The sequence below is a fragment of the Denticeps clupeoides genome, unplaced genomic scaffold, assembly GCF_900700375.1.
Source record: "Denticeps clupeoides unplaced genomic scaffold, fDenClu1.1, whole genome shotgun sequence".
Classification (NCBI taxonomy): Eukaryota; Metazoa; Chordata; class Actinopteri; order Clupeiformes; family Denticipitidae; genus Denticeps; species Denticeps clupeoides.
The window spans coordinates 674076-701245 of NW_021630058.1; the positions used below are offsets into that span (position 1 = coordinate 674076).

Sequence of the window (27170 nt, forward strand, 5' to 3'; positions counted from 1 at the left end):
CCAAACATCCCGCCCGGGTTCTCGCATCACCTAAAACCTAGAACGTCGAACTTGGAACCGGCGGTGATGGAAGTGTCCCACCGTTCCCGGGGACACCCCACCCGCCCCACCCGCCCCATCCACATCATCTGGTTTCCATGGCGCCGCCCCCACCGGATTAAACACGTGACCGACGTTCGTGTTTTTATTCGCTTTTTATATCCATCAGAGCGACAGGTCCGTCGGTGGCGCGCCCGTCCTCGTCTCCGCCGCCGTGCGCGCCGCCGACCCCTCCCTGCGCGTGCCCGCTCAGCGCACCGCCGCCTGCGGGTGCACATTGTGAAGCCGCGCCGAGCCGCGACGGTTCTCCTGTCCCGCCGCGATGGCAGCAGCAGCATCAGCATCATCATCATCATCACCAGCGGAACCGGCGGCGGCGGCGAGTTCGTGACTGACCGAGAGACGCTTCCACTCCCACACAAACTCGCACGATCTGATGGAGGCGCCGACCGAGGCGCGGGGCTTCGCGCCCAGTAAGGAGGGGCTGAAGCACCTGGCGGGAAAAACGCTGGGGCACGTGTACAGGTATTCATTCTGGCTCATCATATATTCCAAGAAATATTCTGTATTAAAGTTCCGCGTTTTATCCGTCGATGCTGATGTCAAAAAATGATTTAAAAAAATGTAAATAGAATTTCATATTCCCGCACGTTGCGTCGGATTATTTTCGTTCCCCCGTTAAAAATATTTCCTCCTGCTAATTTCGACCCCCGAGGTCGGAAATGAATTTGTTCCGTTTTTCAGAAAATGAAGAGATTATCGATATAATATAATTTCGTGCGGGATTTAAAAGAAAATTAATTTCGCAACGAGCGAAACGTTTCAAATGACAATTTATTCGAAATGATAAAAATCGAATATTACGTAGAAAATCAGAGAAGATGTGGGAAAGAGCTGCGAAATGCGCAGGTAATTTCGTTCCTTTTTCGACGAATTTCGATGCCCGGCGCCCTGGTTTGATTTATAAAAATGTCTGCGTTTCATTTTTTTTTGGATGAAGATGAGTAGTGAATGCAGATGAAGGTGAAGGGGCCGGATTGGTGCAATGCGGTTTTCTCACGACGCGCTGCTGATCCCGACAATCGTTTTTTTAACCAGGAGACAGAAAAAAAAAAAGATTCTGCTTCTGAACATCATCGCTGAGAGCCACACCTTCCAGTGCACATCCGGGCCCCTGGGGGCCACGGAATATGTGCAGAATATATTCTACAATCCAGAGTGTGCGAATTATCTGTATATTTCTAGAATGCAGCAGTGTGTACAGATGTATAGAATATGTATAGATGTATAGCGCGTGTATCGAGTACAGATTAATAGAATGCGGCTGGTGTATAGAGCTGCGTCTGAATAGAATATGTAAAAATGTATAGTGTGTGTACTATAAAAATGTATAGAGTACAGGTGTATAGACCTGCGTGTGAATAGAATGTAGATGTACAGATGTATAGAATATGCATAGATGTATAGCGCGTGTATAGAGTACAAATTAATAGAATGCGGCTGGTGTATAGAGCTGCATGTGTATAGAATATGTATAGATGTATAGCGTGTGTGTGTATAGAGCTGCGTGTGTATAGAATATAGATGTGGGGTGGTAATAGCCTAGTGGGGTAAAACACTCACCTATGAACCAGAAGACCCAGGTTCAAATCCCACTTACTACCATCGTGTCCCTGAGCAGGACACTTAACCCTGAGTGTCTCCACTGTAACTACTGACTGTAAGTCCCTCTGGATAAGGACGTAAATGTAAATGTAGATGTATAGATGTATAGAGGACCGCAGCCGGACCTCCTGACGCATGGACCTCCTGCTCCTCAGGGTTCTGGAGAAGAGGCAGAAGACCGGGGAGACCATCGAGCTGACGGAGGACGGGCGACCCGCCACCGACCGCGAGAAGAAGCCCCCCCTGTGCGACTGTACCTGCTTCGGCCTCCCGCGCCGCTACATCATCGCCATCATGAGCGGCCTGGGCTTCTGCATCTCCTTCGGCATCCGGTGCAACCTGGGCGTGGCCATCGTCAGCATGGTCAACAACAGCACCATCCACCAGGGCGGGAAAATCATCATTAAAGAGGTGCGGCCCCGCCCCGATTCAACTTTGACCTTGAACCGCAGGGCTTTTATTCTGCATTTCAATTCTGCCATTTTTCTGGTACGAAACGTGTTAAAAATGGAGAATTGACGGTTTATTCCGCGTCTGCTCCAGGATGATCGAATTATAACGAATTCGCGCGAATCGGGTGAATTTGTGTGCTGGTTTCCTGCAGAAAGCCAAGTTTAACTGGGACCCGGAGACGGTGGGCATGATCCACGGGTCCTTCTTCTGGGGCTACATCGTCACCCAGATCCCGGGGGGGTACATCTCCTCCAGACTGGCGGCGAACAGGTGACGAAAACGTCCATTAATGCGCCTTCATTATAAAATGATCGAACGGCTTTTAATTCGCGCTGCGCGTGCCGGAGGGGCGGGGTCAAGGTCACGCGCGTGACCGAGATGAATAAATAAATAGATCATTATAATAATAATAATAAAAACCTTCAACGCCTATTAGATGTATATGAATAAAAGGCAGATGATGAACGGACGCGGTTGGAATGTTCCAGGGTGTTCGGGGCCGCCATCCTGCTCACCTCCACCCTCAACATGTTCATCCCCTCCGCGGCGCGGGTCCACTACGGCTGCGTCATCTTCGTCAGGATCCTGCAGGGCCTGGTGGAGGTGAGCATGATACCGATCGGGCTGAAATGTCACCTGAAATGTCGAGGCTGGCTGGGATGCTGATGAAGGGATCATGTTGGGCCGAATTTCTCTTTGTCTCCAGGGCGTGACCTACCCAGCATGCCACGGGATCTGGAGTAAATGGGCCCCGCCCCTGGAGAGAAGCCGTCTGGCCACCACCTCCTTCTGCGGTAATTTGCAGTAAATGTTGGTGCGGCTCTGCTGGATGAAGCTGGTTGTTTGATGGTTGCTGCTCTGCACCTCCAGGCTCCTACGCCGGCGCCGTCATCGCCATGCCCCTGGCCGGAATTCTGGTGCAGTACACAGGCTGGTCCTCTGTCTTCTACGTGTACGGTGAGCCCCGCCCGGCCCTGCGCGCGTCCCGCCGCCGCCACGGTTCTAACCGGCCCTTCTCCCGATCTCAGGGGTCTTCGGGATCTTCTGGTACATGTTCTGGATCCTGGTGTCGTACGAGAGCCCCGCAGAACATCCCACCATCACCGACGAGGAGCGCTGCTACATCGAGGAGAGCATCGGCGAGAGCGCCAAGCTCCTGGGCCCGGCCGAGGTCAGTGTTGTCATGGTGACTACGCCACGTTCCCCGTGACGCTCCTAACGCCCGTGTTCCCGCCCCGGCAGAAATTTAAGACCCCCTGGAGGCAGTTCTTCTCCTCCATGCCCGTCTATGCAATCATCGTGGCCAACTTCTGTAGGAGCTGGACCTTCTACCTGCTGCTCATCAGCCAGCCGGCGTACTTCGAGGAGGTGTTCGGGTTCGAGATCAGCAAGGTGAGCGCGGCGACGGTGCGTAACAGTATCTGGTGGTGAGTCTGGCGGGCGGTGACGGTGTTTGGGCGTGGCCGCAGGTGGGCATGCTGTCGGCGCTGCCCCATTTGGTGATGACCATCATTGTGCCAATCGGAGGGCAGCTTGCCGACTTCCTGCGCACCAGGAACATCATGTCCACCACCACGGTCAGGAAGATCATGAACTGTGGAGGTGAGGGGCGGGCTTCTCAGCCACGTTTGGGGCGTGTGGGGTTCTCCTCCTGAACGTTCTGCTCTGCCGCAGGTTTCGGAATGGAGGCCACGCTGCTTCTGGTGGTGGGGTACTCCCACAGTAAAGGCGTGGCCATTTCCTTCCTGGTGCTGGCGGTGGGCTTCAGTGGGTTCGCAATATCAGGTTGGTGTGGAGTGAGTGATGGTCGTGTGAGATTTTGGAGATTTGGCCCGTCAGTCACGTGGCCCCCGCCGCGGCCCCCCCGCGCCCCCGGGCCGCCTCCATCTCGCAGCTTTCTGCTGGACTTTTTTAATAATTCATCCCTTTTCCCCGGAGACGCCACGCTGTTCCAGCAGCAGCGGTGGCGGCGGCGGGGGGGGCGTGGTGGGGGAGGGGACCTGCTGACGCCGCTTCCATCTGCACGAGCCACGGAACAAAAGAAAATGACGCCGTGTCTCCGTTCTCTTTTCTTCGAATGAAATGTGGGACGTGAACGTGTGTCGATGACGTTCATCTGTCCGGATCTGCTTCCACCCCACAGGTTTCAACGTCAATCATTTAGACATCGCGCCTCGCTACGCCAGCATCCTCATGGGCATCTCCAACGGCGTGGGCACCCTCTCAGGAATGGTGTGTCCTCTGATCGTGGGCGCCATGACCAAAAACAAGGTACGGTGCCCTGCGTGACCCTCTGAGCGCCGGTGCGTGTGGCAGCGGCGTGACGTGCTTGTCCCCCTCCCAGACGCGGGAGGAGTGGCAGTACGTCTTCCTCATCGCCTCGCTGGTGCATTACGGGGGCGTGGTCTTCTACGGCATCTTCGCCTCGGGCGAGAAGCAGCCCTGGGGCCGACCCCGAGCAGACCAGCGAGGAGAAGTGCGGCTTCATCGACGAGGACGAGCTGGCCGAGGAGACGGGGGACATCACCCAGAGCTACGGGGCCTTCGGGGGCCCGGCCAAGACCTACGGGGCCACGACGCAGATGAACGGGGGCTGGCCGGAGGGCTGGGAGAAGAAGGAGGAGTACGTGCAGGGTGGGGCGCAGGAGGGCGGGTTCGGCTACTCTTAGACTCCACAACCATCCATCATCTCGTAGTGTTCGTGAATTCGGAGAAGAATTTTACATGTAGGACCATTGTTTTATGTTCGCACAAACGTAAAAAAAGAAAATCTGAATAATTCCACGCATCTCGATCAGCACACAGAGGAGCTCTCGGTCGACACATATCAGAGGAGGCTTCTGTTGGGAGCGAGATGGTCCGCAATGTCCATCACGTCCCGCTGGAGCCTCTACGGTCAGTTAAGGAAGTTCTCGTAACTCCCAGCCAGGACGAGGGGTCGCGTCACCTCACACTCCACAGCACAACCTGCTCCGTGACGCCGCCTCGCCTGAGACCTTCTAGATGTTTCTGTGAGACGCGTGAAGACTTGGGTCTTTGATGTGAAGAGCACACTGATTACGATTACGGTCAAATCGCACACAGGCCGCCGTCCCCAGACGCCACCGTGGACCGGACAGTTTATGCAAAGTCGCTAGATGATCGATAGAAAGGACGTGAATGAACAAGATATAGAATTAGCATAAAGATTTATTTATTGTAAATGATATGGCAACGTGAGGTTTTACAATCAGAGTTTTAAAGGATCGTATGGCTGCTAATCTGTCCCCCTCGTGCACCGAGGGACAGTGGAAATGAGGGACAGAGGGACGCCGGGTGGCTTTAGGCAATAACCGCACGCGTCCGGCGAGCCTGTCCAAAGCACAGTCTGGCACAAGGACCCAAACCTTCCATTCCTTCGCTTTTTGGAGGTCTCCATGTTACGCCATGCCATGTTGACGTCTGTGAATGTTCGTTATGCATGGATCAATGTTTTAATTTGAAAAACGACAAAAAAAAGAAGAAGAAACTCTCCTCTAGTTATTCTCACACATTCCATTCGGTTCCCCGAACTGTTACCGATGTTTCGATTCCTTTGCACAATTAACCAAAGGCGACGTGTGGACCTGGTGGACCTGGTGGACCTGGAGGTTCTGAACAGGAGGGCCGCCATTCTCAGTGTACAAAGCAATAAAGCCTGGTAACAGTCACCCATCCGTCATCTCTAGTGCTTTTACGTTCCACTCGTGTTCTGTGGTTGCACATTTATCAGAAAAATGTAAAAAAAAGAATTGTTAATGTTACTGTACTTTACGATATCTAGATCTAGTTTAGCGTCCAGCGCACGCCGGTGCGCCGGGCCACTCACCAGAAGAGAATGATCCCCCGCGGACGTCCGCGCCCTCGCTGTTGTCCCGTACTGTTGCTTTTCACTTTCTGGAGCGTGTGCTAGTGTCTGGAAGATCGTGGTGCGATTGGTGGCTTTAACCCCTTCCCCGCCCCGCCCCCCCCCGCGTGTCCTCTACCGCTGCAATATTCAGGATTGTCTGTGAAGGTGTTTGACTGTGGTTTCAACATGGCCATAAAGGCACCATATTCCTGTTTCGTGCCTCTGAGTGGAGTTTCAAGTGTGATTCTTTGGCTTTTTTTGCTGTGTTTAATGGAGAGGTTTGTTGATGTCAATACTGAAATGCTCTATATATCCTTTTTATAAAAAAACCTGAAACCACACCAACTGGAGTCTTTCTTTCTGGTGAGCGGAGTACTACCAGGTCCTCCTCATCTTCCTCCTCATCCTCCTGGCAGGCCGAGTGAAATCGATGGCGCGCTCGGTCCCTGGAGCTCAGAGGCCGGTATTGACCGCCACTTCTCCCTAATACAGAGCAGCAGGGAGGGGCAGCACTTAAGCAGCTATTAGCAGCCTCAGCTCAGCACGGGAAGGAGAGGCAGCAGGTCCTCGTGTCCTCCATCAGCCCGTACCGTGTGACCAGGGAGAGTAAAATGGAGGGAGGAGGGAGGGACGATATCACGTTACAGTAAGAGGAGGAAGGACCGTGGTGGCTGAGGGATGCCGGGAACGAAACTCCAGCTCCCGGACGAGCCAATCGGATCGCTGCAGGGGCGGAGAAAGAGTCCACATCAACCGCTCAGTCTTCATCAATGTACCATCTAGACCACGACCTTGCACGGCTCTCCGCTCTTTACCCGAGAAAGAAAGTCGGCAAGAGTCATGCAAATGTAGTCATCAGACCCAGGAGAGTAATCTTACAAGAAAAGAAATGGTCGAATAAATGAAGATTAATCATGTTTACCAGAATCTCGATTTTCCGCCGCCATGAAGATGACAGTAGTGTTGTTTTCATCAACTAAATTTACAACGAATTATCTTCATCAACAAACCTTTTTTGACGTGATGAAGATGAGACATAAATGCTGGTCATGTGACGATAACTAAAACAAAATACATCATCTAATATTGTTGATGAATAAAAACGAGACTGAATATGGTTTACGAGGTAAAAACTAGATTAAAATGTCTCACATTAATTACATTTCAAGATACTTGAAGATGGAGAAAATGCCTGGAATGGATGTAGAGTAATAATATAATAATAAAATAACCTTGTTTTAATTATGAGGTGGTTTTGACTAAAAGAAATATTATTATAATTACATAAATTTGACTAAAATGTCAGCAAAAAAAAATAAAAAAAAAAAGAATCTAAATTTAAAATTAAGAAGCTATAATCCACAACCAGAAATATAGATAAAAATCCAACAGTATTTTCTCTGCTTGGACCCCTAATGACAGGCATACTGCCCCGCCTCATAACCGTAACCGTGGTAACGGCAGGAACCATCGACTCGGCCCATTCACATGTAATATTAAAATAATTCAGCACTAATCCTATAATACGTGTCCCTCGATCCTACATACTGTACCTCTAACAGAAAATCCAGAACACGTGCATCATGACCCCTGACCTCTGGGGGACAGTTACTGTGCCCTGTTTGTGTACTGAGTTGTTCTGGTCAATAACCTTCCAATCAGCAGCTGATTTATGCCCAGTCAGCCATAGCCGTGTCACCTTAATTGAACTTTAAGTGACGATTCAATCAATCAGGCGTGCGGCGCTCAATGAGCCACGCCGCGTTTTACGAGCCGCGTTTTCTGCCGCCGAGTCCGGTTCTTAAAGAGTCCGGATCCCCGTCGCTCGCGTCCCCGGGGGGACAGCCGCGCCGCAGCTAACAAATAAAACGTATCTGCGGCCGTCCATCAATATCTGTCAGCGCGTCAGGCGGTCGATAACGCGCCAGGCCGGGCTGTCCGGACGCGGTGCCAGTCTGACAGCAGATCGGGCCGGATTAGGCGGAGGAGGAAGCACCGCGAGGGTGCCACCCGCCGCATTAGTTACGGCCAACGGGCCGCCACGCAGGAAATAGAACTCCATCTCTGGTGTGCAGCCAATTGGAGAGCAGGTCCCGGCCGTATGGCAGACACGGGCCACGCGGGGGGCGCAATTACACCGGAGCCGGGGGCCTGGGGCCGGGCCAGCTCGCCGCCTCGGTTAATTTGACAGGTCCCCGATGCACGTGTCACTTGGCCCGTGAAGCGTGTTTTCTCCCGACCGTCCGGCCAGAACGGCCACGCCCCACAGACGGTGGTGACGTCCGCGGCGTCACCGTAGACCAGATCCGATAAGACCCGGAGAGCGTGCGAGGATCTGTGCACACGCATATGCTTACTGACGCCTGCTAATCCGCTGGTGGGGTGCAGGTGTTGTGCTGCGTCCCTGGGGTGCGTCTTGATGAGCGGGGCAGGGCCAGGACACGCCCCCACCTTCCTACACACACACACGCGCGACTCTGCCCTCCATCCTCATCTGTTATTCGGGGTTTTCATCACTGCCCAGCATCTCCTGAACACATGCAACATGTGAAGATTCATCTCCTCGCTGCTGCAGACTGGATGGAGGAACCGGAGGAACCGGAGGAACCGCCCCGTTCACCAGACTCGCCGTCGCCTTTTACTGCTAAAGACATAATGGACGAAAATCTCCAGCAAACCCTGCGGGTCTGAGGGACAGCGGTCACTTGTGAGCTGATGTTAGGAACACATAAAGAGAGCTCCTTTTCAATTAGAGGAGCCTGGGCACGTGTGTGTGTGTGTGTGTGTGTGTGTGTGTGTCTGGGTTAGAGAATGAGAGGGAGAGAGACCTCTGCTGCCAGGCCGAGTTCTATTCATTCTCCTCTCAACATGCCCCTCTAACAGATGGGGAGTACGGTGTGTGTGTGTGTGTGTTTACTCTGTGTGTGTGTGTGTGTGTGTGTGTGTGTGAGGTTGGGGCCTCTCTTTGTTCCTCAGACATTCAGGGACGGCAGCACAGCAGGGGGACCTGGGTAAATCTCATTAAAAGTGAGAGAGCTCTGATGAAAGCTCACTCTTCCATTAACTCCGCACTCGCCAGTACACACTGCACACGTGTGTGTGTAGAGAGGGGGTGAGAGTGTGCGTGAGTACACAAATCATGATTATATCACTATTTTATGAATGTATCACACCTTACAAATGGACTCTACTATCTATCTATCTATCTATCTATCTATCTATCTATCTATCTATCTATCTATCTATCTATCTATCTATCTATCTATCTATCTATCTATCTATCTATCTATCTATCTATCTATCTATCTATATGACTTATCTATCTATCTATCTATCTATCTATCTATCTATCTATCTATCTATCTATCTATCTATCTATCTATCTATCTATCTATCTATCTATCTATCTATCTATCTATCTATCTATCTATCTATCTGGCCAGTATTAGAGTGTGTAAGTGATATGGGAGGATGAGTGGAACCGTGTTCATGTTCTGTGTGGTTCTGTGTGGTTCTGTTGTTGGAGGTTAAACAGTTTGAACTTCCTGCCACTTGTTCGTTTATCTCGTCTGTAATTTTCTCTGTCAGGGGTGAGCAGCCCTGTTATTATGATCATTGGGAGATTTCAGAAGATTACACACTTAAGAGTGCTATTCAACCCAATTTAACACACGCACACACACACACACACACACACACACACACTCACACACACTCGCGGCGTGCAAAAAATTCATGTACATGGTGGAACCCACAGACCTTCCAGTGACCTTCCGCTCTCATTTCAGCCACTTGACCTCAACCACGGTTCATGTCTGCCAAGGTCAAGACAGTAGGAGCCGCAGAAGAGCTCTGAAAGATGAGTGACAGCTGCCACTCATTGTTCCTGGTCCTCCTGCTGTCAGTGTGGGGTGAGTCAGATGCTGCGATTCTCTCACCTCCACCCTGCCGACTCAGACTCACGACTCCACACTTCCTTTCTTCTCGCCACGCAGAAATACGGCCGATGCGGTCACACCAGCTGCTACAGCAATAAAACGTAACTTCTCGACTTCTCTACAGCCGTATTTTACAGTACATCTACTGATTTCTATTTCTCTCGGCGTTACGAGCGGCACGAGCTGCCAGCACACGCCAGACGAGGGTCTTAGACAAAGACGGGCGTCCGCCGAGCTGCCAGCTTTCAATTTACCACTTCCTGCCCGACACGGAACCCGGGCGCCGTGCTACACTGCTAAGTGGTGTTAATAAATTGATTGCTTTACGCCTGCCTAATCAATTCAGCTTTACACAAGGCCAGCGCCCCGCCCCCTGCTCACACACACACACACACACACACACACACAGCCTCCATCACAGTTCACTCTTCTACCACCAGCAATTCCTTTATTTCTCCATCTATTCAGCGGATTTAATCCAGTGAAGGTCCTCCTTCCCGTTACCTCTCACCTGCGCTGCCTGTGTGTGTGTGTGTGTGTGTGTGTGTGTGTGTGTGCGCACACGCATGCGCATGCATGCATGTGGCTTTGTGTGGCCAGTCATGATGCCTGCAGCTTCTCCTCCCTCCCACACCACCAGTAAATTCTATCTTCATACGTGGAATTTCAGAATCCAAGTTCTCGGTGTCATCATCATCATCATCATCGTCGTTGTTGTCACCACCACCGTGTGTGTGTGTGTGTCAGGTTGCGACAGGCAACTCCTTGCCACCATGAGGCATGTGGTGCTCAAGGTCACATAGAAAGCGTTATTACGCTCCTTCCCGCTGCTGTGATGTCACGGTCCTCCGGGTGGAGGTCCAGTTCCCCCGTCCCTCCGAACCAGACCCTCCGCACGTGGGACAGTGACGTGGGTTCTGACGCACGTCCTCCTGGCCTCCTTCTGCAGCTGCATTTCTCCAGGTCGCCTCAGGCCACGCCTCCCATGCGCGTCTCCCCTGAGTTCGTGGCCTTGGCGTTTCCTCTGTACTTTTTATGCAACCGTGGCGACGGGTTGCCATAGAGACCCAGACTCTTGTGGAGAGAGTGACATGCGGAGGGAGACAACAGAACAGGAGGGGGGGACAAGAAGACGGCCAGCCCGGCGTCACGTGTATCTGAAATGCTGATAAGCCAACACGAGGCCGAGGTGATGAATTTGTGAGGGTGCGATGACAGGCGAGCCGATAATTCAGCCGCCGCCGCCACTTCATCATGTAATAATGCGATTCCGTGCCAGTCACTCGCTCTGCCGCTTACAAGCTAATCTTGTTATAAAGCCAAATGACGGATCTGGAGACAAGGGACGGGGGCGGGTGTTGAAAGTGAGAAAGATGGAGGGACCCACGCCTACACACACACATTGTAAATAAATAAACAAGCACGATATACTGTTATACACACACACACACACACTTACACAAACGGTTATGGTTTATATCAGAAATGAAGAGCAGATGCAGGTTTTTATTTGTCTGTGGAACGTTTTTAAAATGTGTTGAGTGCGCGATGTGGAGAAGAAGGGTGTTCCTCTCATACTTCATCCTGCCTGGACCTGCAGAACATCTCGCCACCTGGTGGTCAGTTCTGACACGGTCAGAGACGCCTCATCCCTCCACACCAGCAGGACCAGATGCTCCTGCAGTTTCATTCCAGACTACTCAGTTTATTTCGTCCCTGCTCGTGATGTTGTTTTATTGTATTGTGTGTAATATTTGGGTCATGTGTGTATTTTATTGTAAATATTGTACATTCTTCAATAGCATTTCACTGTACATCTGTCTGAGTAAAAAATTCTAATGCTGATGCAAGACTCACATTGATATAAATATTCATGTACATGCTTTTATTTCATTTCTATATACACAGATAGATAGATAGATAGATAGATAGATAGATAGATAGATAGATAGATTTATTGATCCCAGGGGAAATTTAGAGACCAATCACACCAGCAGAACTCTAACTCCACACATCCTTTACTCATTCTTCTCCTGTGTAAATCAGGCACAGAACAGAGGAGGAGAGAAACGTTATTAGAATGAAAGCCGCGGGCCACTAACGTGGCATTAATATGTCACCACGTGGTGACGCGTTATGAACAGCAGCTCTTTAATCACAGTGGAGTTCATTAAGACCCAAATCAGGTCCGGCGTTTATCAACTGCTTTCCCTCCTGCTTATTCTGCAGGCCACCAGAACATTCTCTGTTGTTCAGAAAACGCTGCTTGCTCATAAGCACGCAGCAATCTCATCACAAGATTTGGAGAATTATAATGCACATCAAAATTAATGAATGCATTTCACATGCAATAATCAACCAAATACCCAATAAAATGATAAACTATTTAATGTGATTGATTAATGAAAGAATTGGGATGATATGGTTGGTTGTCTTATAGATTGCTGACATGAATGATGAATTCGGGGGGCTGTTAATTAGGGAGGGACCCATCTGACAGTGCAGGTCCTTCTCGCCCTGGGGACCAGTCCTGGGCGGCCACACAGGTCCCAGGCCTTCAGGGTCTCGGTCTCTGTGGAAACGCCTGATGCGACCATCTGGCGGGTGGGCGTGGCTGAACCCTGGCAGGGATCTGGGCGCATTGTTTACTGTGGATCTAATGAAAATGGAAGGAGAGAAACGTGCAGATTCCTTATTTACAGGTGTTAATATGGGTAGTATTTTTATATTATTTACACATGTTACTGTGGAGAGAAGTTTTACATTATTAACATGTGTTAACTATTGAGTATTTTTACATTATTCACACAGGTTACTGTAGAGTATTTTTACATATAACATGTGTGACTGTGGAGTATTTTTACATTATTAACATGTATGACTATGGAGTATTTTTACATTATTAACACAGGCTACTACGGAGTATTTTTACATTATTAACACGTGTGACTGTGGAGTATTTTTACATTAACTACATGCGTTACTATCAAGAAGTTTTACATTAATAACACAGGTTACTCGTGGAGTACTTTTACATTACTAACATGTGTTACTATGGAGTATTTCTACATTATTATCACGGGTTACTGTGAAGTATTTTTTACATTATTAACACAAGCTACTATGGAGTATTTTTACATTATTAACACAGGTTACTGTGGAGTATTTTTACATTATTAACATGTGTTACTGTGGAGTATTTTTACATTATTAACACATGTTACTATGGAGTATTTTTACATTATTAACATGTGTGACTATGGAGTATTTTTACATTATTAACACATGTTACTGTGGAGTATTTTTACATTATTCACACAGGTTACTGTGGAGTATTTTTACATTATTAATACGTGTGACTGTGGAGTAGTTTTACATTAACTACATGCGTTACTATCAAGAAGTTTTACATTAATAACACAGGTTACTCGTGGAGTACCTTTACATTACTAACATGTGTTACTATGGAGTATTTCTACATTATTATCACGGGTTACTGTGGAGTATTTTTATATTATTAACACAGGTTAATGTGGAATATTTTTACATTATTAACATGTGTTACTGTGGAGTATTTTTACATTATTAACACGTGTTACCGTGGAGCATTTTGACATTATTAACACGTGTTACTGTGGAGTATTTTTACATTATTAACACAGGATAGTGTGGAGTATTTTTACATTATTAACACGTGTTACAGTGGAGCATTTCTACGTTATTATCACGGGTTACTGTGGAGTATTTTTACATTAAAACATGTGTTACTATGTATATTTTTACATTATTAACACAGGTTACTGTGGAGTATTTTTACATTATTAACATGTGTTACTGTGGAGTATTTTTACATTATTAACACGTGTTACTATGGAGTATTTTTACATTATTAACATGTGTGACTATGGAGTATTTTTACATTATTAACACAGGTTACTGTGGAGTATTTTTACATTATTCACACAGGTTACTGTGGAGTATTTTTACATTATTAACACAGGTTACTGTGGAGTATTTTTACATTATTCACACAGGTTACTGTGGAGTATTTTTACATTATTAACCACGTGTGGACTGTGGAGTAGTTTTACATTAACTACATGCGTTACTATCAGAAGTTTTACATTAATAACACAGGTTACTCCGTGGAGTACTTTTACATTACTAAACATGTGTTACTATGGAGTATTCTACATTATTATTACGGGTTACTGTGGAGTATTTTTACATTATTAACACAGGTTACTGTGGAATATTTTTACATTATTAACATGGGTTACTGTGGAGTATTTTTACATTATTAACACGTGTTACTGTGGAGCATTTTTACATTATTAACACGTGTTACTGTGGAGTATTTTTACATTATTAACACAGGATAGTGTGGAGTATTTTTACATTATTAACACATGTTACAGTGGAGCATTTTTACGTTATTAACACGGGTTACTGTGGAGTATTTTTACATTATAAACATGTGTTACTATGTAGTATTTTACTATTATTAACACAGGTACTGTGGAGTATTTTTACATTATTAACACAGTTTACTGTGGAGTATTTTTACATTATTAACATGTGTTACTATAGAGTAGTTTTACATATTAACACGTGTTACCGTGGATCATTTTTACATTATTAACACGTGTTACCGTGAAGCATTTTTACATTATTATCACAGGCTACTGTGGAGCATCTTCATATTATTAACACGGGTTACTATGGAGTATTTTTACATTATTAACACATGTTATTGTGGAGTAGTTTTACCTTAATAACATATGTTACTATCAAGTAGTTTTGCATTATTATATTATGGAGTATTTTTATATTATTTACAGGTGTAACTATGGAGTACCTGGTGCTGCCCTGTTGACACAGCACCACCTGCTGCTGGGACACCTAATGACACACTACACACACACACACACACACACACACACACACACACACACACACCCACACACACACACACACTTTTAGAAACATGCAAATCGCGCCCAAACAAACAAAAGGAAGAATCCGGTTCCTTTAGGCGATACATGCAAACACAGGCGGATTCCTTCCTGGAAACGAGTCCAGATCTGCAGCACCATGTAACGTATTTTTCAGCATTATTATACAGGTATTACACAGTCACATGACCACTATGAACATATCCGCCTGAGCTGCATTCTGACACCTACCGAGGTGAGGTGTGTGTGTGTGTGTGTTGGAGGGAGAGAGGGAGGGACGGAGAGGGGAAAAGTGAACTTTTTACCTCCCAGTTTTCAGCTCCGTCTTCTAACCGCTCAGTTTCTCCAGCAGCGAGAAACTCAGGTTCACATAAAAATATTCTCATATTATAAAGGTATTAAAAAGCCACACGTTGACCTGGAGCAGCAGGAGAGAGAGAGAGAGAGAGAGAGAGAGGACCTGTGGCGGTAAGTGCTGCAGTTACACCAGTGCTGTGAGGGGGTTTGAGAATGCTAAAAGTTTCCTTCACGGTGCAGTGTGGGGGTCAGAGAAGTTGTGTCTGAAGGTCGGGATGGATGAAGAGGGTCCACTGATTCTCCCAGTAGCAGCGGTCTGTCTTCCTAAAAGGTAAAAACCATCCAGTCTGTTCAATCTGTCCTGTCTGAGTTGAACTCCCGGAAAGTAAAGTGATAGTTAAATGAAAGAATGAATAAATATGAACATGGCATGGAATGGCGTGGTGGTGGCGTAGATGAGAGTAGAAGACAGAATGGAAGCCCGTATGGTGGTTTATTTAAGCAGCCGTTCTTCTTCTTTTCGCCGGCTCTGTGGGTAATAAAGCTCTGCGGTTAAAGCCCAACGCGCGGGTTATTTAGTCTGGGTGAGGCTCACGATGAATCCCTGTTGTCTGCAGGAACGGTTTGTGTGTGTGTGTGTTGTGTGTATATACACTGAATATGAGGTAGAAGGAGGTAGTAGCGTGGGAGTAAATGTTGGATCCGGTGATGAGAGGGCGACCGGGTGAAGAATGTGCAGCCATAAAAACATTATAACAGTTTATTAAGGCGCGGCCCGTAGGCAGGTACCGTCCTCGGAGTGCGAGTGCATGCTGGCCTCTGATTGGCTGCAGGAATGTGTGTGTGGGCGTGTGTAGACCGGAACACAGAGCCCCTGTTCAGATAGTGTGTGTTGTTTTGTGTTTAACATGTCTGTGCGTATTCGTGTGTGGTTGTGAATGTGTGTGTGGGTGGGCGGGGCAGGGGGTTCTCCAGCAGGACGGGTCTGAATGTTGCACCTCTGTTGGTGGGAACTCGGGGTTACGTTCCCATGGCTGGGCGCTGAGCAGGAGGAGTCTGGGTCTGGTTCAGCCTCGGGTAGTTACATGAGTGTCTGTGGGGGGAGGTCAGAGGTCACACTTTGTCCTGTTTCACGTTATTCGACCAAAAGTGCTCCATTGGCTTTGGTTGAAGTTGACCTTGACCCTGAGAACAGAGAGTTGTGGCTTCTTGCATTATTTGTTTCAGTGTGCGTTTTTGCAATGTTTAACACACACGTGCAAGTCGGAGTTTTACCTCCGTCCCCTCGGCTTCGTCCCCGTCTTCCTGTCTTCCCAGGTATGTGGCCCCTGCTCCAACGTGTTGTCTTTTCCGTCACCTGACGGCCGTTGTTTAGGGACGTAGACGGGCGACTGCTGTGATGCTGCGGGTCGACGGAAAATGGTCTCTGAAAATGTGACTCCTTAAAAGGACAACTGCAGCCAATCACTGCACAGGGGCGGAGCCAGTAATTTAGCAGGCCCGTCCTCCCAGGAACATCACAAACCTTCCTCCAGAATTTCTCTCGCCGGGACCTGCAGCCACAGCGAGACTGGACGGGTGGGTCCTGGTCTGCAGTGGTGGTTTCTACCTCATTAAACGTGGGTCTCGCCACCGCGGTGCGGGACGTGCGGGACGGGCGGGGACGGGCCAGACCCTGGCCTCAATAGGTCCATTGTTGGTCAGGAGCTGGCCCGCACTCAACAACAACATTCCTCATGGCCCTTCATACGTGGCGCTCTGATCATCTGAGGTTCCCGCTCCTTCCTCCTCCAAGCTGACCGGGGCACCATGACCTCCCCCTCGGCCCCCCCGAGGCCGCCGCCCCGCCCCCAACCTGTCCTGCCTGCAGCTGTAAGCGAGTGGCTGGCCACCCGCCACCAGGCCGGCCTGCTGCCCATGAAGGAGGACCTCGCCATCTGGCTGAACGGAATTCTGGGTAAGGGGGGCGAGGCCCCGTCGCCGGGTGTGGAGCGGGGATTCTTCCCGCCTCGTCACCATGGCGCTTGAAGACCCAGATTTACCGAGCTGATTTCTCTCCTGCTCTCCCCGTTCCTGCTTTATATAAAAGTTGCCGCGGGACCTCAGCTTCATTACTGGCGAGCTGCGTCTCAGAGGGGCGGCTTGCTAATGGCGCCAGAGTCACCGTCTGCACTCGCGCGCCGGGTTTTGCTTCTTTGTTGTGGTTTTGCCTCCTCCGAAGCCACAAAAAAATTATTCCTACATTCACACACACACACACACACACACCAGACAGACACACACGCACACATACACATACACTCACACACACACACACACACACTCACATACACACACATATAAAAACAGATGATGTGTATATGTGTGTGTTTGTGCGTGTATGTGTGTGTGTGTCTGTTTGTGTGTGAGGTGTGTGTGCGTGCTCGCACAGAGAGGCTCATGGGAGCTGGCTGTGGTTCAGCTGGTTTGAAGACAGTTGACATTCACAACTCCTGCTTTAAAGAGTTTATAAAAGGTCAGAGGTCGCTCAGACGGCCACCTCTTGCTCCCGCCCCGTCTGCAGGCACCGAGCTCTCGGCGGGAGGACTTGATGGACAGACTGGACACCGCGTCCTGCTCTGTCAGCTGGCGGAGGAGCTGCAGGAGAGAATGATGGTGGGCAGCAGTGGCAGCAGCAAGGTACGTTCACAACACACACACACACACACACACACACACACACACACACACACACACTATACACACATACACACACTCTATATACACACACACACACACATAACACACACTATACACACATACACACACCTATCACACACACACACACACTATACACACACACATACACACACACACCACAGAGTATGCACACACCACACATACACACACTATACACACACCACACACTACACACACTATACACACACACACACTCTATACACTCACACACACACTATACACACACACAGTCACACACTCTATATACAGACACACACACATACACACACTATATATACACACACACACACACACACACTATACACACACACACACACACACACACACACTATCACACACTCTAACCTCACACACACACATACACACATTACACACACTATACACACTAAATACAGTGAGGTTTATATCTAACTGAAGGTGGTGGAGAGAAGATGATCAGCAAAAGCTCCTGAGTTGGAGATGCAAATCTTCTACGTATTTTATTACATAACCTGACGTGTGTTATTACGTACTCCTGCGTATCAGTTGTGTTCTATAAGGTAAATAAAGGACTTATGTAGTTGAAGCCCCTCCCCTTTCTTCATCTTGGCTGCTCCAGCCCCTCCTCCGCCGTGTGATCCAGTGCCGTGCTGATGCCGCCTCCGGGTCCTTCTTCGCCCGGGACAACGCCGCCAACTTCCTGTACTGGTGCCGCAAAGTGGGCGTGGATGAAGCGCATCTGTTCGAGTCGGAGGATCTGGGTGAGTGTTTCCTGACTGGGTGCCCGTGTCCGTCTTATCACCCGTCATCAATTAGTGGACATGCAGAAAATCCATGGACCTGAGTGTCCAGATGGACGTGTTGGCCTTATCTGGAGCACCGTACAATCAGTCGCTAATTGTCCACTCAGTCAAGTCTGTTGGTCTGTGGCCACGTGGTGTGGAGCAGTAGAGGGAAGAGGAGAACCTGGTTGGATGACGGTTCTCCCGAAGCTGTTCTCCAACCTTCTGTGGACCAACTCGGTTGTAAGTTTGATGATGGATGGAGGTGAAGAGATGAATGGGTACTCCTCTGTTGAACGGCGCCCTTGTTTGCAGATGACATCATCGTGGAGAAGGCTCTCGGGTGTCCCTTTCATGGTCCTGAATGGACATTCTTGGCCCTGATACGTATCAGCAGCGTGTTCCTCCCTTGCTGGGTCAGCATTGTGGAGTTCAGCGTATCGGTTGTCAGTCTCTGTTCTCCTGCTCCAGATCGGAGTCCCCCGGCCAGCCACAATACCGGGGCTTGATAACGCTGAGAACAGATGAAAGGAGCTACAGTGCAGGACTCTACAGGCCAGGTTACAACATGGAGAGAAGATGTGAAAAACACCAGGAACCGCGAGGTGCTGCAGCCATTACCAGACTGGTTACCCAGGACGGAGCCACATGTTGGTGGCCTAGCGGGACCCGTGATCAGATGTTGCCGGTTCAAATCCAAAACTGACAAGGTGCCACTTAGGTCCCTTGATGAAGGTCCCGTCCCACACTGCTCCCCGGGCGCCTGTCATGGTGCCACTGCTCACCAAGGTGATGGTTAAATACAGAGGACCACGTTCACTTGTTGTCACAGTGTGCTGCGCTGCAGTGTCTCACAATGACACCACGTCACTTTCACTTCAGTAAGAGAAGATCTCAACAGACCACATCAGTGGTGGCCTAGCGCTAAGGAAGCTGCCCCGTAATCAGAAGGTTGCCGGTCGAATCCCGATCCGCCGAGGTTGCCACTGAGCAAAGCACCGTCCCCACACACTGCTCCCCGGGCGCCTGTCATGGTGTCATGGTGCCCACTGCTCACTCAGGGTGAAGGGGTTAAATGCAGAGGACAAATTTCACTGTGTGCACCATGTGCTGTGCTTGCTGTGTATCATTTTTTTTTTCTTCACACGGCGTTCTCCGCTGCTGCTGCTGCTGCTGCTGCTGCTGCGTGTAAACAGGATGAGTCTCGCATGTCCACTTGATGCCGCCCGGCGGTTAAACAAAAGGGCCTCTGCGGGGTCAATTAAAAGGTCGCGAGTGTGCGGCGGAGGAACAGCAGAAGAGCAGCGTTCCTCACTGGCTGAATGTGGCCAGTGTCCATCCTGCCGGTCAGCAGGAAACTCCACTCATTTTACCTTCAGAGGTTTTATATACATAAAATCTCACATTAATCGCAACATTATGCATTTATGAATAATGTATGTGTAATATAGAGTAATAAAATTGGTTACATTTTGGTCATTGCATATTCGAATCCCGGTCCGCCAAGGTGCCACTGAGGTCCCCTTGATGAAGGTCCCGTCTCCACACACTGCTCACCAAGGGTCACACAACTTAGGGTGGGTAGTAGCCTAGCGGGGTAACACACTCGCCTATAAACCAGAAGACCCAGGTTCAATCCCACTTAATACCATCGTGTCCCTGAGCAAGACACTTAACCCTAAGTTGCTCCAGGGGAGACTGTCCCTGTAACTACTGATTGTAAGGCGCTCTGGATAAGGGGCGTCTGATAAATGCTGGAAATGTAAATGTGACATCTCAGGACACGTGTCACGTGTCACCGTGTCACCGTGTGCTGTGCTGCAGTGCTTCACTTTCGCTGCCCTCTCTGGAGGTCAGAAGTACTGGCAAGAGCCCTAAAACCATGACACTTGCAGAAGTGTTCTGCAGGAATAAGGTGGGAGAGAAGAAAACCTGGCAGATGAAAGTAATAAAGTGAAGTGATTGTTATTGTGATACACAGCAGCACAGCACACGGTGACACAGTGAAATGTGTCCTCTGTATTGTAACCATCCCCCTTGGTGACAGTGGGCACCATGACAGGCGCCCGGGGGAGCAGCGTGTGGGGACGGTGCTTTGCTCAGCGGCACCTCAGTGGCATCTTGGCAACCTTCTGATTACTGGTCCACTTTCCTTAACCACTAGGCCACCGCTGCCTAGCGGCTCATGTGAGCAGGATTGTGTGACGGTGACATTGGGTTACGGACCTATTTCTCACCAGCATCTTCTCCTCATCTCCAGTTCTGCAGCGGCAGCCGTGGGAGGTGTGTCTGTGCCTTCTTCAGCTGGGAGGAATCGCCTCCAGGTAAAACCAGATGCTCCAGTCTTCCCACCTCCAGTCCAAAGTCAGAAAACTTCACACGTTCCCATCAGTGTGAATGTGATGCTATTTCTGAAACCCTCGGCGTAACGCTTCAGGAGGGTGGGGACTGTCCAACATTCATTTTCATTTCTTTATTTTAACTCGCTTCTAATTATTGATCTGATGGTTCCACGCAAGAATGCAGGTAAGATTGGTAAGATTGGACTTGTGTCCCACAGGTACGGCGTGGAACCACCAGGACTGGTGAAGCTGGACCGAGAGATTGAAAAGGAGGAGGGCGGCTCATCACTCCACCCTTTCTCCCCTATCTATCTTCTCCACCAGAGACCCCCACCACCATCTACTCCTTCAAACCTGGAGTGGTCCTCACCTCTGTGTTCTCCATCACCTCCTCCTCCTCCACCACCACCACCTCCTCTGGCGCATCTACAACCGGAACCCCCACCTGCTCAGACTCCGCCTTCACCATTGTCTTTGCCACTGGCCACGCCCACAGCCCGGCGACTGCCCACCTCTGGGAAGAAGAGCACAGGGACCCTGCTGGACAACACTGTGAGTGTGTTCAATACACACACACAAACACACACACAATCAAAATAAAAAAACTTGTCAGGTGAACATTAATATTCTGTGAAAAAATGTAAATGCTCATATAACACAAGTTACTCTTTATCCCCATAAGAACAAGTCCGGCATGTATGTGGTACTTGTCGTGTTTTACCACCGGCTAGTTCAGTATAAAGTTATAAAAAAAGCCATGAAAACTTGTCTCACTGGTTACAAGCAACGTCCACAATAACTATGAATGTATAAGGGGGGCAGAACTAGTGCAGAACTTCAATAAATTATGTTTCTGCGATACCAAATTATAATCTAAAACAACCAACAATGTCATGGTCTGAAGCTACAGGAGTGCTGTTACGTTATCAATGATGTTTAGCAATTAAAATGTGGTGCATTGTATGAATATTTAAATTAAGCCTGATGCACTGTTCGATATAACATATATAAACCGAACTTTGAATGTCTGGGTTATGATAATAATTGCTTTTTTAAATTTCAGAGGTACCCGTGTTTCAAATCTCTGTAAAACTTCAGATTTTAAATACAACTGAAATTAAACGACGTTCCACATGATCTGAGTCCCCATCTTCAATATCAGGACAAATCGCTTTGATGTAACAGACGCACGGTTCCAGCTGAATATTGATCTTTGGATGATTGACAGGTGGAAACACATCAGTGAGGACCCGCCCTGCAGGTGCACCATGCGGTTCTGCGTGGAGAAGCAGCCGAAGGGCCGGTAACGCATCGGAGACAAGGTTCTCTACGTACGGGTGAGTTAACCTTTAACACCCAGAAACCAGAGAGATTGCCATGCAGCCTCAACCAGGATGGTACGAGGATGGAGGATCGGTGTCTGATGCAGCCAGGCGCCTGTAAATGTCATGTGATCCTGTTCAGCGAGACAGAGAACGTGGCTCTTTGGGAAATTCCGTACCGTAACGTCCTTGAGCTGCTCCAGGTTCGTGTGGATTAAAGAAATATTACAAATTAAAAGCAGAAAAAGCAGAAGCGAGAACACTTGTTTCAGGCAAAGTCTCCCGGGATCTGTGGGTTGCCTAGCAACTGCGGACTGGGTTCACACCTTTCAAAGAAAGCTTGCGGAGAACGTCGAGATCCGATCACATGTTCCTCCTAAAAAGCTTGTCTTCATCTTGTTCACAGGATACATTCAGAAAATGGCGCGGTAATAAATCCAACCAGCCTGCACCGCCGACAAATGCTTCAGAAAAACGGTGTCTGTTTTTGTGCGTAATTAAAATATCGTTTCGTATCGGCTTGAGGAAAGATTTCTTGTGTGTAATAATTTTTATGAAAAAAGTTTTAAAGGGGAGGAGCCTCTAGTCATGATTGACAGCTGTCACATCCACTACTTCCTCGTTTTTGGACGGACATGCAGGTGTAGTACAGCGTTCGTTTCCTCCGTTTCTCCTAGATGTTCTAAAACGTTCCAGACTCGAAACTGAAAGATCTAAAGAGGAGATTCTGCGCACCAGTAATTTGGTTTATTTCGTCTGAATTAAAGAGCTAATAAAGTGTGTCTTTTTATTATTCAGAGTAACTTGATTTGACAGGTCCTGCTGCTGACCTCTGACCTTGGGCGGCTGCTCTGTTGCTGTACCAGAGCCTCTGTTTTTCGTCCACAGCATCGTGAGATGTTGGGTGCTGGGCTTGTGGAAGTCTGCTCCTCCGGCAGGAATTGATTTCCCCGGTAAAGTCATTAGCAGAGTGACTACGGCGGACGGCCTATTAAACAGCAGCAGTTTATGGTGACCTATCGCCTTTTCTTCTCAGCCGGCTCCTCGAAGGTCTCGGCAACGCGGCGCCGAGAAGAAAGGAGGCTTTTTCTGGACTAATTAGCGGCGGCGGTGGGATGAATGGCGACTCGGGCCTGCGTTCGTGGGGGGAAATAAAAGCCCTGAGGGTCTTCGCTCAGCCCGCCTCCCCTGGTTTTACCATCATTAGTCTCGGGATCCTGCAGGTTTATTCGTGTAGATAAAGTGCGAGGACGCTCATGATGGGACAGAGATGGACGGGAGAAGAAGGTCCTGTATTTTGTGCTGATGTGTGGGCACCTCGTTCTTCACACCATCGATTCCTTCTTCTGAAGGAGGTCCGAACAGAATTCCCTGTGGGCGGCTGGGAATGTGGCGGCAGTCTGCCCCTGCTGGAGGAAATGAGCGCTCCTTTGGCCGTACAACATGTTGATGCGGAGGCGGGGCTGCGGGGTGGGCGGTGCCGCCCCTCCCCCTGCAGCTTTATTTGTTTCGGGGTGTCAGACGTGACCCCTCCATCAGCCCTGACATTTTAATCTGCGCCCGGGGCAGCAGGCAGGACGCGCCGCGCCGTAATTGGAATCGGTGGGCGTGGCCGGCAAGTGTCACTCTCCCTATTAGAGGCAGGGGAGGGGCATAAATCTCCTTGTACAAGCGCGGTTTAATGGCTCTATAATGAAGGGTTTACAAGCAGTGGGGTGGGAGGCTGGGGGGGCGTGGCTCGTGGAATTCGCAGGCGGGGAATTGGGACCCGTCCTCTGGGGAGACGCTTTTTTATTAACATTTCCATCCTTCATTCCCTCTTTTTGGTTAATTCAGCAGCCGTTGCCATGACAGCGCTGGATTCGCAGGAGGAATGTGTTTCTTTTATTACAAAAAAAGATGCGCGTGTGCACAAACTGTGACGTCATGTGATGCGTCTGCACGTGTCGCCCCGTGTTTTATTGCGAGTACTTATGCAGTTATTTTGCATAAACACAGTGTGTGTGTGCATTTTCATTACTCTAGATTGTGTGTGTGTGCATTTCCATCGCTGTAGAGATGTGTGTGTGTGTGCATTTTCATCGCTGTAGAGATGTGTGTTGTGTGTGGTGTGCATTTTCATCTCTGTAGAGATGTGTGTGTGTGTGTGTGTGTGTGTGCATTTTCATTGCTGTAGAGATGTGTGTGTGTGTGTGTGTGTGTGTGTGTCTGCATTTTCATTGCTGTAGAGATGTGTGTGTGTGTGTGTGAGTGTGTGTGTGTGTTGGTGTGTGTGTGTTTGTGTGCATTTTCATTGCTGTAGAGATTTGTGTGTGTGTGTGTGTGTGTGAATTTTCATTGCTGTAGAGATGTGTGTGTGTGTCTGCATTTTCATTGCTGTAGAGATGTGTTGTCTGTGTGTTGGTGTGTGGTGCTCAAGCTGTAGTCGTGAGGCAGCATTTCATTTGGCTAATGAGATTTTGACAGCGTCTCTCCTTCTTCTCTGGGGGGGATTTCATCTTGGTGCATGTTGTGAGGAGAAGGTGGGGGGCATTTTCATGGACATGAAACCCACAGGGAATATTCGCTCTGTTTAAATGTAATAAAATAATATTCGTATTTTGGTATTTTAGCACACGTTAAATAAAAATGCTATCTGAGGTGAACTGGGCGTCCCCGTCTGCTCTCTGTGTAGATGCTGAACGATAAACACGCCATGGTGAGAGTGGGAGCGGCTGGGAGACCCTGTCCTCTTACCTGCAGAAGCACGACCCCTGCCGGATGACCCCTGCCCTCCGTCCAGGGGTCAGGCAGGCCTGCAAGAGCAGCAGCAATGCGCCGAAGATGAAGGAGGCGTCTCCGGACAGCTACCTGATGGTGGGGACGCACTGCGTTCGACGAAGAAGTAAACAGACGCGTGGGCAGCCAATCAGAGAGAAGCCATGGAGGTGGTGGTGGTGGTGGTGATGGTGGCCGTTGCTTTCTGGAACCCGGACCATGGCAGGAACTGCACAGGGCTGACATCCTGACACCCAGAAATCATGAAGTCAGACGCATGGCGTTTCATTGTTGTTTCAGGGCCTTGACAGCAGAAACAAGGCCTGCAGATGGGCCTGTTCTCCACGTTCTACTCCAGGGGGCGCTACAGTCCCGGTGACGGCCATACTGTACTTTTATTACAGTCTAGAGAATTCCAATAAAAGTTACTCATTTCTGAAATGGTGTTGGGCTTTTCTTCATAAAAGACCAATAAAAGCTCTGGAAGGTGTCGGAACCACACTGCACCACAGTTTAATGTTTATGGGGCTTAGAAGCTGCAGGCTGGTCGCCAACCAGAAGAAGCTCCTGCAAGAGCATCAGAGCTCCTTCATTTCCTGTCTCTGGAAACGTGGGTCCTTTCAGGATCATCTAGAGATGGTCCTCCTCCATCCTGGGCTTCTGGGCCTTCAGTAAATACAATTCCATCATCTAAAAGTAAAATCAATGTCATGAAAAAGGTTGCAGATTCTCGACCCACAGAGGGCTAAAACCATCATAACGAACAGCTTCAGAGCTCCTCAACACACGACTTCTCCAGTCTCTGGTCTTCTACTCTGAAGAGACAGGCTCCATTCTTCCATAAGATCACATTCCTTTCACACTTGGACCACCACATCACCCTGCTGTAACTGAACCATGCAGAGAAGTGAAGATGCAGTAAATCATCAAAAGTGAAATGGCAGCACATTTATTATTTTGGTTTGGTCACATGACGTCAGAACAAGTGTTGAACGTGGAAGGGGCGTGGCTTTAACAGTGAGCGAATCCGCTGCTGGGAAAGACAGAAGAACATCTGCAAAAATCCTCTTTTTTAAATCTTCTGTTGTTTTTTGTGCTTTCTCCTTCTGTTAAAATCCCAGGACACGGAGTCAATTAGTTCGATTGCACTTCATATAGGCCAGTTTGTCGGTGTCGCCACGTGTACTTTATGTCAGTTTAGAACGTTGTCTGATCGTTCAAATGTTACATGTAGCACCAGGTTCCGGAGAAAACGTTATTTCGGTCACTATGTAACCGTCTAGCACGTATATAACCAACATGACAATAGGTCTCAACTTTAATTTCAACTTCAACCTCAGTCCCCCTGTTAGACACAGACAGAGTTAAATTCCCCCTAGTCCAGGCTGTCCTAGTTAGGGTACCGGGCCACTGTAGCCCCAATATACCACGTATTTCAGGACCAGTCGGAATCAGGCACCCAGACCAACCTCCAGACTCCAGTGAAGAGACCAGCAGATAAATCCTGCTTCCTGACAACTGCTAAACGAGGAACCAGCGGGTCAGAGGGTCACCACACACCTGGACACGAGCGAACGGGGAAACTTTTATTTAAATTCAGCAGAAACACACTTCGTTTTATTAAACTTGTGTGCGAAAGTAGCGCAACGTTGTCACCGTTATAATCAGAGTTGGTGTGATTGGCTATAAACTTGGACACCATTGATTGGCTACCTGCCATTTGTGATACAGGAGGGACCCCCCTTCCAGGGTGGAGTGGGCCTGCAATGGTGTCAGTGCAGGGTCGGTTGATTGTCCAATAAGAGAAAAATACGTGTCCATAATGATGCTACTGGTCCACTTGAAGATCCCTGAAGCTGTAGTTGTAACGGTGGCTGTGGCTGTGGTGACCCTCTGGTTTGTTTCATGGTATGTCCTTGTTATGCAGTTGTCAGGAAGCAGGACTTATCTGCTGGACTCTTTACTGGGGTCTGGAGGTGGTCTGGGTGCCTGATTCAGTGCCGCGGCAGGCGGTGGCATCGTACGACCGATACT

General features: G+C 48.8%; 1 protein-coding gene and 1 pseudogene across 1 annotated transcript; both read left to right on the forward strand.

Annotated features, from left to right (window-relative positions):
- The first annotated feature begins 205 nt into the window (after positions 1-205).
- On the forward strand, positions 206-6366 carry LOC114781697 (vesicular glutamate transporter 2.1-like). The gene is given in 13 exon segments (XM_028968050.1): positions 206-564; positions 1860-2115; positions 2309-2427; positions 2646-2760; positions 2864-2951; positions 3028-3114; positions 3186-3328; positions 3400-3549; positions 3627-3759; positions 3832-3942; positions 4301-4428; positions 4502-4603; positions 4605-6366. Coding segments are annotated over 13 exon segments (1743 nt in total). The 5' UTR covers positions 206-475; the 3' UTR covers positions 4827-6366.
- Positions 5022-25444, forward strand: LOC114781679 (growth arrest-specific protein 2-like; annotated as a pseudogene).
- Positions 25445-27170: the final 1726 nt, after the last annotated feature.